The sequence below is a fragment of the Onychomys torridus genome, chromosome 2 (genome assembly GCF_903995425.1).
Source record: "Onychomys torridus chromosome 2, mOncTor1.1, whole genome shotgun sequence".
In the NCBI taxonomy this organism is placed as follows: domain Eukaryota; kingdom Metazoa; phylum Chordata; class Mammalia; order Rodentia; family Cricetidae; genus Onychomys; species Onychomys torridus.
In genome coordinates, this window is record NC_050444.1 from 145455721 (window position 1) to 145475950 (window position 20230).

Consider the following 20230-nt stretch of genomic DNA (forward strand, 5'->3'; position numbering starts at 1 on the left):
AGCTTTGGAGCCTGTCCTGGAACTCACTCAGTAGCCCAGGCTGACCTCAAACTCACAGAGATCCGCCTGCCTCTGCCTCCTGAGTGCTGGGATTAAAGGCGTGCGCCACCACCGCCCGCATCATTCATTCTTAAAACAAGGTTTTCCTTTGTAACTCTGGCTCACCCTGAACTTGCAATTTTCTTCCTGCTTCAGCCTCCAGGATTACAAGTGTGGGGATTACAAGCATTTGCTATTTTGCCCAGCTAGACGGGATGTTTCAGTCCACGTTTTGGTTTGGGAGAAAAGAAACTTAAGTTGCATACCTCTCCAGGCCGGATCTTGATGAAAAAGCTGCTACGTTTATAAGAAATCTTTAGCACTTTGGGCCAAGGAAAACGGTTAATTCTCAACTTATCTTTGTAAACCAAAAGGCCACTAGAGCAGACTCCTAGGATAATATCCACTCCCTCCAAGTCCTGAAAAAGAGAAGCACCAGCATTTCACTTGAGTTCAACACATTATTGGCTGTTTTGTTTTGTTTTGTTTTTTTTTTCACTCTCCAGAGCTGAGGACTGAACCCAGGGAACAAGGATCAGGACTAATGGTCTCATAATGGCTACATTCAGACTCACAAATTTTAAGGAATCTTCAAAGGGGGCTAAATGAATTTCAGGAGGCCAAAAAATGTTGCACAGAGCCATTCCTGAGAAGTAGGTACTGCTCCAGCATGAATAGGGTTGTGAGAATGAAAATGCTTAGCTGGCATGCTACTGTTAATAAATGGAGGTCAGTGACCTTCAGGGTTATCCTTAATCTCCTAGGTGTCTTGGTGACACAATCTCAAATATACTTGAAAGAGCAGTTACCATACACTACCTTCTGGAGAATCCAACCACATGGCTGCAGTTCCTAGGCTTACGTTAATGCTTGCCAAAGCGGGCCATATTACTAGGCAAGCACTCTACCACTGAACTAAATCCCCAACCCGCATTATTGGCTTTTAAAAAAAAAAATTTATTTAATTTTATTTTATGTGCATTGGTGTGAGAGTGTCAGATCCCCTGAACTGGAGTCACAGACAGTTGTGAGCTACCATGTGGGTGCTAGGAATTAAACACAGGTCCTCTGAAAGAACAACCAGTGCTCTTAACCTCTAAGCCATCTCTCTAGCCCCACTACTGGCTATTATTAAATAATCTGAAGAGATCAATAACCCAAAACAGTTACAATAAAAAACAAAACTTAAGCTGGGTGGTGGTGGCGGCTGCGGCAGTGCGCGCCTTTAATCTCAGCATTCAGAGGCAGAGGCAAGTGGATCTCTGTGAGTTTGAGGCCAGCCTGGTCTACAGAGAGAGTTCCAGGACAGCCAGGACTACAGAGAGAAACCTTGTCTTGAAAAACAAAACCAAACAAAATAGTCATTGTCCACTGGAGTATTACATTTTAGGAGACAACCTCAGTGATCCTACTAGACACCATGATAAGAGTTATTATAAGGCCAGTGAGATGACTCAACAGATAAAGGCATTTGCTGCCAAGCCTGACAACCTGAGTTCAATCCCCAGAATCTACATGGTAGAGTAAAAAAACTCCCAGGTTGTCCTCTGATCTCCACACATCCACTGTGACGAGTACATGTTTATTATTGTATAAAGTTGACACAAGAGCCAAAAGGTGGTGGCGCACACCTTTGATCCCAGCGGATCTCTGTAAGTTGGAGGCCAGCCTGGTCTACAAAGTGAGTTCCAGAATAGCCAAAGCTACAAAGAAACCCTATCTGGGGGGAAAAAAAAGCACAAGAGATCTGACAGTAAAAAGTATATTAAATTACAAATACTATTCCTAAGCCTAGAAAGAACACTAAAGCATTGTATTAATGTTGCTAGTTAAGAAAAAATTCAAAATATTAATCACATAATACAAGGAAAACAAAATTGCACCTGAATTAATCATGATTATTTATCTAGTTAAGTAATCAAACCCAAAGTTAAATCTTCCTGACTACTTTTCCCTAAGATGAATGAGTATAGAGAAAATTATTAGTACCTAAATGTGTTATATACAAGAATTACAGAGATAAAGAAATCCAGCTTCAATTCAAAGACTATGCAGCTGAGAATTTACCAGAAGATGTCCTCTTACGTTTTTAAAGTCCACAGGTTACAACTATCTTTCTCTTTTTAAAAAACTTTAAAGGGGCTGAAGAGATGGCTCAGTGGTTAAGAGCACTGACTGCTTTCCCAGAGGACCTGAGTTCAATTCCCAGCACCCACATGACAGCTCACAACTGTCTGTAACTCTAATTCCAGGGGATCGACACATTCACATAGACATACATGCAGGCAAAAACACCAACACACATAAAAATAAAAACTGGAAAAAAAATTTAACTTAATTAAGTATGGGCGGGCACACACCTGCCACAACTGAAGTACTTGTGGAGGCCAGAGGACAACTGCTGGAGTCTGCTGTGGATATCACTCTGTGTAAATAAAATGCTGATTGGCCAGTGGCCAGGCAGAAAGTATAGGCGGTACAAGCAGAGAAGAGAATTCTGGGAGGTGGAAGGCAGAGAGGAGAGACACCACCAGCCGCCACCATGACAAGATGTAAGGTACTGGTAAGCCATGAGCCACGTGGCTAAGTATAGATTAATAGAAATGGGTTAATTTAAGATAGAAGAAGTAGATAACAAGAAGCCTGCCAGGGCCATACAGTTTGTAAACAATGTAAGTTTCTGTGTGTTTACTTGGTTGGGTCTGAGCGTCTGGCGGGTGAGAGAGATTTGTCCTGACTGTGGGCCAGGCAGGACAACTCTAACTACAGGAGTTGGTTCTCTCCTTCCACCATGTGGGTCTCGGGGATCACACAGCTCACCAGGCTGGGCACCAGGTGCCTTTACCCACTGAAGCAGCTTGTTAGCTTTCTTTCTCTTTTGATGACATTATTGGGAAAAGCACTTTGCTTTGTAACATTTTGAAAGGGCACATGTTATCTGACTCCATTCACTCCTGACGCCAGCTTCCATTAGGAAATGAGAAGTAAAACCTAAGAGAATTCAGTCCTGCAAGTGCCCCTCAGCTGACCTACTGAGGTCCTAACAGCACTTTCCAGGGTCATGGGAGCCACAGTGCCCTGTAGAACAATCCAGAGCAGAGTGATGTCTTTAGAAAGCTGTGACTATACAATGAAATTTTACTAGGACAAACAGAACCTAAACATGAAATCACAAGACATTCAGGCAAGGAGACTCCTGAAAATCATCCACAGCTCTAAGTAGAGACCAGATGCTTAAATGACCTGATGTCTGAATATTTCTAAGTTCCTACAAGTGATTTTTCTGCTTATTCTGGAATAAACACAGCAAAGGAAAGTTCATCATCCTCTGAGATAAAGCTATCACATCTTTGTAGAGTTCTGCTAAACAACTTGTCAAACTGAGCTAAAAAGTAGATTTCTCTGGGTTTATGCCTAGAAGCCATGCTAAAAATCTCTTCGCTTTATAAATTTATTTATTTGAAACAGGGTTTTATGTATCCCAGGCTGCCTATATAGCCAAGAATAATACTGAACTTCTGATCCTCCTGCCTCTACTTGCCAAGGGCTGGGATTATGGACAAGCACCAACACATCCAGTTTATGACTGCTGGCAACTGAACCCAGGACATCATGCACACTAGGGAAGTGCTCGATCAGCTGAGCATTATCTCTAGCCCCATTTCCCTTTAGTGGCTAGGTGTCTCTATTCCTTTATTTCCTACTGGATGTGGCTTTGTCTACATCACAGGCACCAGATAAGTTCCTCTAAATGAGCCTCAGGATCATCCCTTGCAATCTTTGCAACACCCCTAACCATTTTTGTAGGCAATTAGTAGCCAAGCGACTTGCATGAATTAGGCAGGTCTGTGATTAAAGTTCATGCTTCTGATTTAACCAGTAGTTCTCAAAAGAGCAATGGCTTATACGGTGCGCATGAATCACTTGGAAAACTTGTCACAGACTACTGAGGTCCTCTCCACTTTCTGATTATTAACTCTGGGAGAGAACAGAAACATATATTTCTAACAAGTTCCTAGGTGGTGTTAAATGACACTGACTCAGAGCACATTTAGAATCACTGGCCGTGGGGATGGTTCTGATTCAGGCATCATTAGCCCCATCTGGAATGGTCATTATGTCTGGAGCTAGGGCCTCTTCAGACCAGATAATAAATCTGGGCAGAGCTCTGAAATCTGCATATTTAGTAGACACCCAGGTGGATAACACTGCTTGTGGAACTGAAATACCCCTTGATGGCTCTCTGTATTTTCAAATGTAACTTTATTTTAGAAAATACAATTTATTTTTCTCTAGATGTTTATATTTTTACCTTTATAATGTTTTGGTTGCAAATTTTTTTGTAAATAGGAAACATTTTATTGATACAGAATTCATATACCACGTAATTTTCCCACTTAAAATATAGAATTCATTTTTCAGTATTGGCATACAATCATCACTGCCCCCTTCCCCCAAAAAACCCCTTAAGAAGCCATTTTCTAACATGGCAGTAGTGGTACATGCCTTTAATCCCAGTCCTCTGGAGGCAGAGGTAGGCAGATCTCTGAGTTTGAGGTCAGCTCAGTCTACAGAGCAAGTTCCAGGACAGCCAGGGCTACAAGAGAAACCTTGTCTTGAAAAAACCAAAATGAATAAATAAAACACCATAAATAAATGCTAAGAAGTATAAGATAAAACAAATGTGCTCTATACATTAACAGGTATGTGTCATATTCATATACATACATGTTAATAAAGGCCAAAGTTATCGTTACCTTTGCTTTGTGAAGATCAACTCCATACATAGACAACTTTTTGGCATTCTCAAGAAATTCCAAGTCAGCCTGAGCTGGAGTCATGGATCTTTGGCAGAATAAAAATAGAGAAGTCAGTGACACAGCAGAAGCATTTATAGTAATAACAACTGGATGTTCATTGTACTTTATATAAACACACACACACACACACACACACACACACAAACATGTATATATTTTTGGGTCCTCAGAGTAATTATGGAATGAGAATCTTCTAACTACCTGAGTCTAAATAATTGAAAAATGCCTTAGAAAACACATTTTTTTTTAAAGATTTATTTATTCATTCTGTATACAGTATTCTGCCTGCATGTGTCCCTGCAGGCCAAAAGAGGCCACCAGATCTCATTATAAGCGGTTGTGAGCCACCATGTGGTTGCTGGGAATTGAACTCAGGACCTCTGGAAGAACAGTCGGTGCTCTTAACCACTGAGACATCTCTCCAGCCCGAAAACACACATTTAAGAAAACCAGATGTCACCAAAAAGCTATCAGAAAGGCAAACTCTTAATCCAACCATTGCCTTCAAGCTACCCCATCCACCTGGAGCTCTGCACCCTCCTTCAGCCCTCTTCTGTGGCACACATGAACTCCTCCTACTAATTTTTCTACCAAGGAGATGACCAAATTAAATCCTCAGTACAATTTACAAGACCCTCTTAGCTGCCCTTTTCTCTCTATACCTTGAATTGAGTTATTATGGAAATTAAACTGGAGGGCAAGCTGATGTTACTTAACTGGGACTCCTAGTGGGGGCAGATTTGATGAAAAGAAATTTTCTGGTAACAGATGGTGTCCTGCCCACTGATCTCAACAAATAAATTGGCTAATAGAAGCATCCTACTAATGGGGCCGTTTTCTGTTATTAAGATGTCTTCACTGGCAGGCATATAATGAGTTAGATTTGTTTGAAAACAGTCCATCTCACTGTCTAAACAGTCACGGTGCCAGCCTTTCCTTTATAAGTTTCTTCTCTTTTGAAGAATGTTCTTGAGCTGTTCTGTTAGCTCAAGACAAAGACATCACTCATAATGCTGCACAATTTGGACCAATTACGACAGTTCACAGTAACAGCAAGACAGTGCATCCCCAAGGAAAAACACACAGGCAAGCAACTTTCCCTTAAGACTGCCTGGAGTCATGGAAGCAGCAGGGGTATCTTCACTTACCCAGGAAAGGTCTCTGCCAAACCCATCTGTCTTTACCCTCATTAAAAAAAAAAAAAAAAAAAACAAACAAAACAAAAAAAAAAAAAAACAAAAAAACTCTTGGAACCACCAAAAGGAGAAGAAAAAAAAAAAAAAATCACCTCAGCTTTCCTGAATACATGTTTCATAAGCTCCAAAGCATCACACCTGAATTTATTAATTGAAAGTCAAAACAAAGGGGGTTTAGGAACCTGTATGTAAGTTATTCAAAACACCTCAGCAACTTTTATAATTGCATATACCTTTCCATGTAAATGATGGGCTCTTCTACTTGAGGTTAGTCTCAGCTACTTTGTGTTTTTGTTGTTCCTGTTATTACGTGTTGATAAACAGGACCCAGATCATATCATCAGCAAATTAGAATTCAATAAGAGGCAGCAGGTTCAAGTCACATCCTGTGGACTGGAATCCTGACCCCTGCCCTTAGAGTCATGTCTACATCTCCTTCAGCCCCCTCTATAAGGTAAGAATCATAATGTCTATTTGTACATCATAAGTATAAACAATGATTTTTTTGGTCTTTGGTAAATACATGAAATGTGATTATTAAGATCAATTTAGATTGTGAAACTGCTTTGTAAACTATAAATGTTTATTACTACTGAAACCTTAGTTTTCTAATAGTTTAGTGGTCCATCTACATACAGATCATCTAAAATTACAAGCCAGTCATGGTAGCACACAACTATAATTCCAGTACTTGGGAGATGGGAGCAGAAGGATAAGGTGTTCAAGTCAGCACAGGTTACATGAGACTGTCTCAACCCCTACCCTCACTCCCAAAACTTTTTTTTTAAAGAGACGAAATAGCCAGGGATGCTGGTATATATCTTTAGTGCCAGCATTCGCTAAGCAGAGGCAGGTGGAGCACTGTGAATTCAAGGTCAGCTGGTTTACAAAGCGAGTCTAGGCCAGGCAGGGCCACATAGTGAGACTTTACCTCAAGCACATAAATTTGGGTGTATGTGTGGGGGGGTGTATATCACTTAAATTCACACCCGAATTTAAAAACATAAATAAAACACACCACAGAAGCCTTCCCTAGAGCTGGGGAGATAGCTCATTGTGCAAGTATGAAGACCTGAGCTCAGATTCCCGGCACCCACAGAAAAGCCAGGCATGGAGTGTGTGCTGAAGAGGCAGAGGCAGGAGAATCCCAGTCTTCCTGGTCAGATAGTGTAGCCAACCAGTGAGCTCCAGATTCAGTGAGACACCCTGACTCAAAAAGTAAGGCTGACAGGAGCTAGAGAATTGGTATAGAGATGGTTCAGTTGTTAAAAAGTGTTTATTATGCAAGCAGGAGGACCAGAGTTCAAATTCCAGCACCCATGTGAATAAAAGCAAGATGTCATTCCACTCACACCTATAACCCTAGCTGAGCAAAAGAGAGGCAGGAGATTTGTTGGGGCTTGCTGCCTGCCAGCCTAGTGGAAAAGAACATGAGCTCCAGGTTAAGTGAGAGACCATACCTCAAAGGCACAAAGTGGAAGACAATGAAGGACACACCTGATGCCGCCTCTCATCTCTGCCCGCACAGGCGCCCATGCATGCATACATGCACATACACCACACACATCACACATAAAACATCTCATACACAATAAGGTGGAGAGCAACAGAGGAAGACATTGATGTTAACTCTCCAGCCTCCAAACATGCTTGCACAGGTACATGCTATCCACATACATTATCCACACTCAATTTAAGATTTTTCCCCTATATTTTTTTCCACTCTGAGGGACAACAATTTGAATACACATATTCAAACTATGTATCTAGATAAGTGTGCTTCAACGTTGTAGTATGAGGAGGAGGTAAGTAGAGATTCATTCTTGAAACTTCTGATAAAGTTTGGTTGATGTTTCTGTGTAGCCCTGGCTATCCTGGAACTCAGTCTGTCAACCAGGCTGGCCTTGTAGAGATTGCCTGCCTCTGCCTCCTAAATGCTGGAATTAAAGGCAGGTGCCACCACCGCCCAGCTCAATTATGACTTTTTAAAAAAGATTTCGTTATTATGTATACAGTGTTCTGTCTGTATGTATGGCTGCATGCCAGAAGAGGGCATCAGATCTCATCATAGATCGTTATGAGCCACCATGTGGTTGCTGGGAATTCAATTGAAGACCTCTGGAAGAGCAGCCAGTGCTCTTCACCTCTGAGTCATCTCTCTAGCCACTTCAATTATGATTCTCAAGTCATATATAATGCAAGTAATTTCCCCCTAAGCTATTGCCAACCTAATGACCCCAATATTCCTGAATTCTTCTGTGTGTACTTCTTACAAATAAGGACATCCTTCTACAGTGTCAAAACCAGGAAATTAACACTGACACATAATGCCATATAATCCTTAAAGCCCATTCCCCAAGCTCAGGCAGTTGTTACAGAATGATGCAGTGGTAGACCTAGTCTAACCTGGTGTAGATATGATGCTTGGGCTTCCCGCAAGTGCTTCACAATGAGCTGTATCCCCAGCCCCAAGGGTCACGTGTCCCTAACAGAAATATCACAGAGGTGGAGCTGTGCCTACACTGCATCCTATCAAGTGTTTATAATTTCAATTCGTCCCTGCACAGACGATGTCCACTCTATCACTGATGTAAGCCAAGTTTCTCTGAAATCTTTACCTCTTTATAGCTATTAATTTTATGAGAACTCTTTTAAAATATTTTGAGTATCCTCCACAAACTATTTATGTGTATCATTATGGATTCATAGATTCAGGGTTGGGTTTCTTGTTTGTTCTGGCACTCCTCAAGCTGAGTTGAGCAAGTGCTGTGCTGCGTCCCCAGCCCAGACTCTCATTTGACTCACTGCAATAGAATCACGTATTCTGCATATCTATTTTCCTGCTTAAATTGCCCAGGATTTGGTCAGTGGGAGCTTCTACAAAGACAATTTTTGTCCTAAACATTTCTCATCTTTTTGAGCCTCTCTTCCAGCACAGTATAGAGTTAAGGTGTGCCAGTATTTATATATGGACCTGTTTACATCTCTATCACCGCCTAGTGTTACATTAGAGACTGTGCACGGAAACCTCCAGTTGTAATGCATCCACCAGGTTCTTTTCTGCCTTTCCGTAATTTGAATACCTTTCACTTACAAATTACCCTAAGTGTTTTGACTTGTTTGACCAACCTTTTCTTTCTTTCACCCAATATATAAACAAGCTCTCATTGCAGCCTCTGAACTCTCGCCATCTAGATGCCCTTCTCATCTTCTGATCCTACTTGGACTGAATCACCACCCTAAGCTGCTATCCACATATGGATGCCCTCCTTACTCTACTAGGGTTTTGACTCTCCATTTTAGACCACTTTGGACTCCTTCTCTCTGGCCATCCATGTTACTGCCCCCACCCCTGTATTCTTCCCAGGCCTTACCTACACATTGATGCCTTCCTGTTCCGCTTAGACTCTGAATCCCAGTCTCCAGTGCCCATGCCCTATGTGGTAGTTGGAATGAGAATGAGCCCCATAGGCTCATATATTTGAATGCTTAGTCACCAGTTAGTTGAACTGTTTGGGAAGGATTAGGAGGTACAGCCTTGTTGGAAAAGATGTGGCCTTATTGGAGGTGTGTACTGGGAGTGAGCTTTGAAGTTTCAAAAGCCCATGTTAGACCAGTCTTGTTCTCTCTGCTGCCTACAGATGAGGATCAGCTACTGCTCCAGCACCATGCCTGTCTGCTTCCCACCATGAAGATAAAGGACTAACCTTCTGAAACTGTAAGCTAGACCCTAATTAAATGCTGTCTTTTATAAGAGTTGCCTTGGCCATGGTCTCTTCATGTCTCTTCACAGGAATAGAACAGTACTAAGATACCCTGAGTTGTAACCCCTCAAGCCAGACTGCCCTCTAACCCACAGATACTGCCCTTCCCGTGCTGAGACCTGGATGTCCTAAACCAGAGGCCTCTTCAGCATGACTTGTTCAGATCCACCTATTGTCCCAGAAAGGTTTTTCCAATAAAAGAATCATACATATTTACATATAAAATTAGGAAACTATCATTAAAAACAGCTCCCATAAGTGTTCCACCCATAGATATCTGTGTTTGTAAGTACAATATGTATTTTCTAAATTAAAGTCGTAAGTTAGGGGCTGAAAAGTTTAGGTAAGAGTATTTGCTACTCCTGCAAAAGACCCAGTTTCAGTTCATAGCACCCACATGGTGGTTTACAACCACCTGTAACTTTAGTTATAGGGAGTCTGATGTCCTTTTCAGCATCCAAGGCACTGCACACGTGTGGTACTTAGACATATATGAGGGCAAAACATCTAAACATATACAAAATAAAATATTTTTAAATCATAAATTACCTTTCACCTTAAAAATGTAATGAATGAAGTTTTTTGCTAAGATTTTCAAGATCTCTAAAAGACATAACAAACCTGCTGGAAAGACATTAGGTATTTCTAGACCATGGAGCATGTATTCAGGGGGCTGGAGAGATGATTCAGCATTTAAAAACACTGGCTGCTGTTCTAGAGGTCTTGAGTTCAATTCCCAGCAACCACATGGTAGCTCATAACTGTCTATAACAAAATCTGGTGCCCTCTTCTGGTGTGCAGGCATATATGCAGATAGAGCACTCATATGCATTAAATAAATAAATAAATTTAGAAAAAAAAATAATGTATTCAGGAGCAAACAACAATTTACCACTTAGAAGTCCTGAAGCTTATAAAATACCAAGCCACAGAACCCGGGCATCAGCCAACTCCTGCTTACAACACGGAGAAGTTACAGCACACTTCACCTATACTGACTTATTCAGCCAAGGCATCGCTTTAGAGCAAGCTCCAGTGTTTTATAGCAGCTTTTTAACAATATTTGTTGCCTTTCTTGACTACGGACTGTGATTTCAAATAATTAAGTGGGGGACAACTGACAGGTCTGCATGCCTCCTTAGTTCCCATAAACAGAGGGCCAAGCTTGATTTGCTGGTGTTAATTCAAAAATCCCTGCCTGGGCGAAGGGCCACTACTCCCGTTTACTTTTGTGAAGGCTGTCTTCTGTTTGTCTGAGGAGTAGGGTGATATTTTGTTGTTGTACTTTTCAACACATTAAAATGCTTACACCTCAGCAGGAGTTTCTTTGACTGGTTAAAACACCATGCATATTAACATTTCCATCTGGGTTCCTGTTACTAAGATTATCAATGTGTCCAGAATGGAACAAGTAAATCCCATGATGGCAGACATCTACATTTTCCAGTCATGGAGATCTGTGATTGTTTAGTTTCTACTGTTCATCTAACAGAACATCAACTAGACCACATCCATCATTCCTTTGAGATCGTTCTGTTAAGTACTAAGAGTGGTTCTCCAAACCCAAACTTACATTGTTTGTAAAATGGTGATATTATATTGTTGTTGTTGTTGTTGATTTTGTAGGATTTGGGGTGGGGGGAGGATGTAACAGGGTCTCATGTAGTCCTCACTGGCCTTGAACTTACTATTGTAGCTGAGGTTGACCTTGATTTCTGAGCCTTCTGCCTCCAATTCCCAAGAGCTTAGATAATGGGTCTGTGTCACCATAGATGTCTAAGAGATATTATCCTACAAGTATAATCATTTGCTAAGTGCTTTAGATACATTTTCTGATTTAACTATAAAATTCACCTTATCAGCCTCATTTTTCAGGTAAGAAAATGAACTTCGGGGCTTTAAGTAACCTACCAAGAGGAACAGAGCTAAAAAGGAATGGGATCTGAATTCAAAGTGAGATGGACTAACTCATTTATGTGTCCGCTGTATAATCTGGTAAATACCCAAATGCTCTCAGCCGCAGGAACTCTCTATGCCTTAGATATTAAGGACCACAAAGTACTTCCTTTCATATGTTAGACTGTGCTATAAATTTTAGAACCAAGCAAAACTTAATTTGCTTGTTTACTAAATCTTAAAGAATAACAATAAATCCACTTGATTTTTAAAAACAATAACATTTATGAAAAATAATAGCAAAAGATGAAAAAATTTAAGCCTTTTTTGATACTATATTCAAACATGAGAGCAGTTTCTTATGTGTGTTTGTTCATGTGTGTGCATGGGGGGCTGCATGTGTATATGAGAGTGAGCATGTGTGTGTGTCAGCCTTGAGTGTCATTCCTTAGGTGCCTTTCACCTTGTATTTTGAAATATGTCTCTTCATTAACCTCACCAATTATGCTACACTGGCTGGTCAGTGAGCCCCCAAATCTACCTGTCTCTGCCCCTCCAGTGATGGGATTATTAGCATGTGCCACCATGAGAGGCTTTTGACATGGGTTCTCTGCAGGTTCTGGAACTTGAACTCAGGTCTCCATGCTTGCAGGGCAAGCACTTTATCGACTGAGCCATCTCCCCAGTCTAAGAGCGGTTTCTTAAAGAGTAATGAAATGTGAAATCTGAAAACAAATCAATGAATTTTTTTTATTCTTTTTTTTTTTTTTTTTTTTTTTTGAGCTGAGGATTGAACCCAGGGCCTTGCACTTGCTAGGCAAGCACTCTACCACTGAGCTAAATCCCCAACCCCAATGAATTTTTTGTGCCGTTTAATTTATTACATGTTTGAGATGTCACTGGTCTACCTTGTAATCTGAGTGGATCATTTTACTTGTGCATTATTTTATTTGTTTATTTGTTTACTTATTTAGATTTTTTTTTTAAAGACAGGGTTTTTCCATGTAACCCTGGCTGTCCTGAAACACATTCTAGACCAAGCTGGCCTTGAACTCAGAGATCTGCCCGCCTCTGCCTCCAGAGTGCCGGGATTAAAGGTGTGCACAGTGAAAAAGACAAATAACTTAGAATTACCATGGAAACAATTCTGAGCTCAGAGACCTCTTGAAAGGATCTTGAAAGGCATCAAGCTCTGTGGACTATGCTTTCAGATCTGCTGGCTAGTTTAAAGGCTGATTATAAAGGTTCCGTGTGATGCTGTACATAAAGCATTCAGCACACTGTCGGGCATGCAGTGAGAGATTGTTATAATTAGTGACTTGTAATCATCATGATTATGTAACAATGTTTTAAGGAACAGTGGAGCATTAGAGGAAAGACTATATAAGTCCTTTCAAATTAGAATCCTATTGTGAACAAAGAACTATTAAAAGTATCATCAGAAGCCGGGCAGTGGTGGCGCACACCTTTAATCCCAGCATTCAGGAGGCAGAGGCAGGTGCATCTCCGAGCTAGACGTCTCAGACATTAGTACCTTAGGATGCATAAGCCCAATGTAAAAAGTAAATTTTGAGAGCTGGAGAGATAGATCAGCAGTTGAGAGCACTTGTTGCTCTTGCACAGGACCCAGGTTCAATTCTCAGCACCAACATGGTGGCTTATAACATTCTGTAACTCCAGTTCTAGGTGACTCAATACCCTCTTCTGACCCCCATGAACACATGGCATCCACATAGTGCACATACATGCAAACAAAACATTCATACACATAAAATAAAAGAAGCAAATCTAAAAAGAAGTTTAAAAATAAATTCTGGCAGTTCTCTTTGGACACACTAGTATCTCATGAGAGTTAGGTGACATATGAGATGACTGCTACATGGGTCATAAACTTTAAAATCCTTATTATGGGCGTGGGGGATGGTTAAAGGCACCTGTCATCAAGCCTGAAAACATGAGTTTGAGTTCTGGAACCCACATTATGGAAAGAGATCTGACCCCTGCATGCTATCTTCTGATTTCCACACATGCACTGTGGATACACGTGCAAGGCATATATGCAGATGTGCACATACACAATCAATTAATGAAAATTATTATGGTTTTCAGGACTGAGGTGTCTGAACCTTGGGGGCAATGAGACGGTCAGGACCAGACCACACTGAGGTAAAGGACTCTTGTTTAAAGCATCCCAGTCCGTGTAATCTATTAGAACCACCTCAAAGAGAACAGCTCCATAGCCAGACAGAATACTTGCGGCTACCACAGCAAGCTCCTGAGACCATGCTTTGGATTTCTCTTTGAACAAAATGACCTTTTAAATCTCTGTAACACAGTGCATGCTCACCCAGTTCAGGATGCCATGCCAATGTGATCCAAATCAATGCCAAGATCAGACTAAAGCGGCTTGTGAAATTTAGCTATAGTAAGTTATTCAAATAAAAAATGGTTGTATGGAGAAAGAAATACAGTGAGGGCTCATTTTAGTATTAGACAACAGTCACTGGAGTTTTATGTCATGCATACATTTCCTTTTCTCAACGGATTCATCGCCTCGTTTCTTCTAAAGCAATAATCCCAATCAGACACTCAGGGAAGCAGATCGGAGAAATGTTAAGTGCATCATCTAAGTTCACAGGGCCAGGACAAAACAGAGGCACGATCTCAACCTGCCTCAAACCAAGGATAAGCCTTGCTCTTGGCCATGTGTGTTTCCTCCCAATGTTTCCAACTGTTTTCACTGAAAGCAGTAAAGTCAGTGAATTTGGTGAAGATTTGACTTTACAAAATACTTCCAAGGGTACCATGACCCTCTGAATCCACCCACATGCACAGAACCCAAGTTAGAAGTTCTTGCTCTAAGGATCTTAAGGCACCTAATACAGCATACATCTAAAGCCTGAAATTAAAAAAAGCAATAACAGTAACAGCTACCATTTATTGAGCACCTACTATGTGCAAGGCCTTGTGCTCAGTGGCTCCCCCCACACGTATTATCTCATTTAGTTTTTACCCTACAATGCAATGCCCATTACTTTGATAACCAACAACAAAAGTCAATAAACTTAGAAAATGTTTTTCAATAATCCTGGAAACAAAAACAGGAACAAACAAAAAAAAATTTCACTACCCTGATAAGACAGCCAGTCAGAGGGCTTGAATGACTTTCCCAAAGTCAAACAATAAAAGGAAGTGAACTCAGGGTGACTCTCCCTATGGTAAACAATGAATCAATAACAAGTGAAGGGTTTAAACTCGGGGCCAAAATAAATACAGAACATCTGGAGACATATTCACCTGTAGGATTTATGCAATTCCATGACCTTCTCTTCAAGCTCCCTGGTCTGATTTGGGGCCAGTTTAAAATCACTAACATAATCCACGCCATGCAGTTCTGGGTCATAGTCTCCCAGTTCAGACTGGATGGTGTAAGAGCCGAGGAGGGCTAAGGTTGCAAAGGAACAGGGCAGCCGTCCAGCAACGATGTCCTGCCGAAGCTGAAGACATAAGTAGTATCTACATCCAAAAAAGAAAAGATGTGAATATATCAGTAACAACAAAAGAACACAGACAGACAGATAAAAAGGAAGAAGGGGAAAAGAAGAGGGAAGGAAGGAGGCTAAGGGAACACGACACGATAGTTGGCCAGTATAGGAGAGTGGGCACATGGCTAGTCACTGTAAAACTGTTTCTCCCTCTTTTTTCTTTAAAGATTTATTTATTTATTATGTACACAGAAGAGGGCGCCAGATCTCATTATAGACGGTTGTGAGCCACCATGTGGGTGCTGGGAATTGAACCTGGGTCATTGGGAAGAGCAACCAGTGCTTTTAACTACTAAGCCATCGCTCCAGCCCATCTCTCATTTTAGAGAGATGAAAACTGAATCCTAGAGATTATAAATTCCTCAGAAACCAGATCATCATCAACGAAATCAGACTTAGGAAGTAGTTTCTTGGCAACCCAGCAATTCAATGTAACAAATATTGCCAAGCATCTACTAGGAAGAGGGCTCTTAATGACATCACAGGCGTGAATGCTCATAGTAGCATTGTTCACCATATAGTAGTTGTCTATTTAGTTTTTGTTCACCTTTGATAAAATCAAATACAAATAATTTTCTTAAAAATTCAATAGGTTGGTTTTATGTAAGATTTGTGCTATAAATTAAATGGGCTCAAAAGATGGGTCAGTTCATGGGAATGGTTTAAAAGAGAGATAAAGAAATAATTATCATGTGATTTTGCTGTTTTCAATCCTATGGGGAATACAGTAGGACAGTTAGGTCTTGCCCTGCAAACATAGTTTAAGAGAAGCCAGGCCACCATGTATTGTAAAGTGGTATGTCACGTGGTAAACAGGGCTGGCTCCTGCCAGGTTCCAGTCTTTTAGGCTCAGTATCTGCAAGCCTGCTTTGAAGGCACCAGAAATTCTGTACTTTAGACTAACCATTTATCATTTATTTTTCTTCCTGAGTGGGGAAATTCCCAGAGCTTATGACAAGAATTACAGTTCTGTATTTACGTGCTAATTATTTACCTTGTTATGTCTTCAGTTAACTGTGCTGGGTCAGGTGGATAAAACTTCACGTTAAATGTGAAATTCCACGGAACACCTATAAAAATAAAGATAGGAATTTTGTTTTTATGTCTAAATTTCTGATTGAAAATATTGTTTGCCTTTTTTCTTAAATCTTTCAACATTTTCATATTTTGTGTTTTAAAATATTGTTAGCAGTTGATTCCACCTTGCTTAGATTCCACCTAGAAAAACTAGAAGACCTCATTTTATGGGGTGATATATTGTTTATAATCTAAGAAATAAAGCTTGTCTGAAGATCAGAGGACAGAGCCAGCCACAGAGTTAGTCATAGAGGTCAGGCAGTGGTGGCACACACCTTTAATCCTAGCACTAGGAGGCAGAGGCAGAGATCCGTCTGGCCATGCTGGGCTACACAAGATTAATCCAGACTAAAAGACTAACAGAGCCAGGCAGTGGTGGCACACACCTTTAATTCCAGCACTTGGGATCACACATCTTTAATCTCAGCAGTAGGAAGGTTGAAACAGGAAGTGATATGGCAGGGCAGAGAAAGGAATATAAAGTGGAAGGAGATAGGAATTCACTCTTGCAGAGGCTCTATCAGGCTAAGGAGTTGACAAGGTAAGAGGGAGTAGTTGTGGCTTGCTCTGTTCCTCTGATCTTTCAGTTCCTCTGATCTTTCAGTTCTCACCCTGATATCTGGCTCCAGGTTTTTATTGTAAGACTATTTAGGATTTGTGCAACACGTTTATTTTTTAATGTTAGCATAGTCTTCATTATAGTGGAGTAGAACCACACAGGCAAAACTGTATGAAGAAACAATCTTGCAGGTTGACTTGTTCATAGAACTTGTTTTAGAAATATTATTTATAGTCTGCTCTGAGCCATCAGAAGTCAATGGGTGCTCTTTTGCAATTTTGAAGATGTTTATTTATGATATATACACATTATCTGAAATAAAAGTTCATGTGCACATACATGATTTATATTCTGCTCTGAGCCATCAGAAGTCAGTGGGTGCTCTTTCACAATTTTGAAGATATTTATTTATGATATATACACATTATCTGAAATAAAAGTTCATGTGCACATATATACACAAATCAATGGATGTAAAAGAAACAAAAATTTAAGGTAAAATAAGTTCAGCAAAATAATATTATTTGAGGAATCTGTGTAAAGGCCACATAGGAATTCTTAAACTATTCTCTTTTTATTCTCTTTTTAAATTTTCCAGAAGACTGAAATAATTTTTAAAATTTTTTATTAATAATTTAAAAGATTTACTTCTCTCATCTGTGTGCGTGTGTGTTTTTTTTCTCTATATATGCATGTGTGTGCATAAGTGAGCACATGAACATGTATGCAGAGGCTCACAGAGGCCAGAAGTTGTTACTGGATTCTTTGGAGCTGAAATTATAGGTGGTTGTGATTTGCCTGACATGGGTGCTGGGAACCAAACTTAGGTCCTCTGGAGGAGCAGGAAGTGACCTCAATTGCTGAGACATCTCTCTAACTCCTTATTTTTATTTATTTATTTATTTTAAGTTTTTCGAGATAGTATCTCTCTTGTGCAGTCTTGGCTGTCCTGGAACTCACTTTGTAAACCAAGCTGGCCTCAAACTCAAGAGACTCACCTACTCTTTCTCCAAGTGTTGGGATTAAAGGGGTGTGTCACTACCTCCCATCTTAATTAATGGTTTTTTTTAAGCGACTTTCTGAGGTTAAAGAGATGGCTTAGCAAATAAGAGCAATTGCTACCCAAGTATGAATTCAAATGTCCAGAACCCATGCTAAAAAGCTGGCCATGGTTGCACCCGCCTGTACGGCCAGCGCTGTTGTAGGGGCAGAGCGGAGCAGAGACTGGGGCCTGATGACCAGCAGCAGAGTTACAGCTTCAGTGAAGAGACCCGGTCTTGTTGGAATAAGGTGGAAAGTGACAGAACAAGACAGACAACGTTTTCCTCTGGCTTCTGCTAGCAAGCACCCCAAACACACAGGCGTCCACACCCCCACCCCCAGGCGTCCACACACACACCCCCACCCCCACACGAGCAAATCCTAAAATGGCTTTCTTCTGAGAGCACAGGTAAGAATGTAACCAATGTAAAGAAGAGAGCATGCAGTATCTTGTGAAGGTGAAAACAACTCATATTCTAATTCCAGATGTTCTACTAAACCCTATTCCAGGCATACATCCTAAGTCAGGTTGTTTTGCCTTTTTTTTTTTTTTTTAACTGTAGGTTACAGTCCATTGTAAACCATTTTGGTGGAGGAAATACCAACACTAAAAATATGAAACAGATATAAAAGAAAACATCAAGATGTCACAGTAAGGTTAGGAATTGTTTGGTGAAATTTCTTTCTGATCAACATTAAGTTTCAAAAATGACGCTGAGTAAGAAAAGTCACTTAATTTATATGAGATGCAAAAGGTTTCAATATAGCCATATTTTTAAATAACAAAAACCCAGAAGTAAAACCAATCCCAAAAATTTAATGGAATAGTTATCACAGAGTTCAAGAAAGTGGTGACCTTTGGGGAGAAAGTGGAGGATGGTACATAGGCTAAAAGTTTTTTAAAACATAATTTGGGTATATTACATATAATTTCCAGCATACAGAGAATGTGTAAGCATATCTTGCCTGTGGACTCACTGGTTTAAATTTTCCAAAATTTTAAAACTGTGTTAAAATTTTTTATTAATAATTTTAAAATAACTAGCTATTTTTGTAATTTTTTAAAAAGTTTTTATGTGCATTGGTGTTTGTCCTGCATGTATGTCTGTGTGAGCAAGTCGGAGCCACTGGAATTTTGAGTTACAGACAGTTCTGAGCTGCCACGTGGTTGCTGGGAATTGAACCCAGGTCCTCTGGAAGAGTGCACTTAATTGCTGAGCCATCTCTCCAGACCTATAAATACATTTTTTAAAGAATTATTACTGTGTGTGTGTGTGTGTGTGTGTGTGTTTCATGTGTACAGCTGCTAACAGAGGCCAGAAGAGGTGACTGGATGCACTGGAGTCAAAATTACAGGTAGTTGTGAGCTACCTGGCATGGCACAGGATGAAGATGGCTGGCCTGAGTCAGCCAGCGAGGGCCCTCATCCAGAACCAAGAAAATAAAGGGTCTTAAAGTCAAGCTGGCAGGAGGAAAAATGACAGACAAACTCAAGCAGACACGCTTTTAGAGCAGGCTGGCTCTAAAGAAACGCCACAGTAAAGGATAAAGTGAGCACTGTCTGCTGAGCACAGGGTGACACGTGAGAAGTGCAAACGAAGCTGGAGGGAGTGCCCAGCTGCAGCAGACTTCTATGGATGGAAGGGGACATGACTGAAGAGAGCCGAAGAGCTCAGACGTCCCTCTCCTGGTCCACACAAAAATGCTAGCACACCTTAATTCTGGATGGGAGGGGAGACATGAGTTTTGTTACACAGCTTCCATACTTTATTGAATTTCTATTACTTTAATTTTTTTCCCTTCAATGTTTTTTCTTTTCTTTTCTTTCTTTTTTGGCTTATGCTAGGTAAGTGCTCTAGCACTATGCTGTATGACCAGTCCTAAGCTTTATCCTACTTTTAAGTTGGGGAGAGAGCTCAGTTGTTAAAGCTATTATTGATAGACACTTAGCAAATGCAGAGATATATTCACAAATGCAAACATGAGTATAACAGAAAACTAATGAGTAATCTAAAACACAGAAATATGACTACTTATATATAGTATATGTGATCATTTAAAAAATATAGATAGATGGAAGGAAAGACAGACAGACAGGCAGGCAGGCAGACATAGGCAGGCAAAAGATACCAATACTCTGTTATATAAAAAAGATGAGTCGCATATTTAAATAGACACAACCATGAGTATGTGTTTATATACACTCAGACTTGTCTAGAAGGAAGACAAGAAATTAGTTACCATGGTTGCCTCCAGAAAAAGAAACTGCATGACTAAGACAGGGTAGGAAGAT

At 40.4% G+C, this 20230-nt stretch overlaps 1 protein-coding gene across 22 annotated transcripts in view; it reads right to left on the bottom strand.

Moving 5' to 3' along the window:
- Window positions 1–20230, bottom strand: part of Epb41 (erythrocyte membrane protein band 4.1) — a 165170-nt gene that overhangs the window by 57628 nt on the left and 87312 nt on the right. For all 22 annotated transcript variants that reach the window (XM_036177794.1, XM_036177799.1, XM_036177778.1 and 19 more), the window contains exons 6-9: window positions 16255–16330; window positions 15013–15231; window positions 4797–4884; window positions 306–458 (exon numbers count right to left, since the gene is read on the bottom strand). In XM_036177794.1, the coding sequence (XP_036033687.1) occupies window positions 306–458; window positions 4797–4884; window positions 15013–15231; window positions 16255–16330 (536 nt within the window). The remainder of the gene's footprint in view (window positions 1–305; window positions 459–4796; window positions 4885–15012; window positions 15232–16254; window positions 16331–20230) is intronic.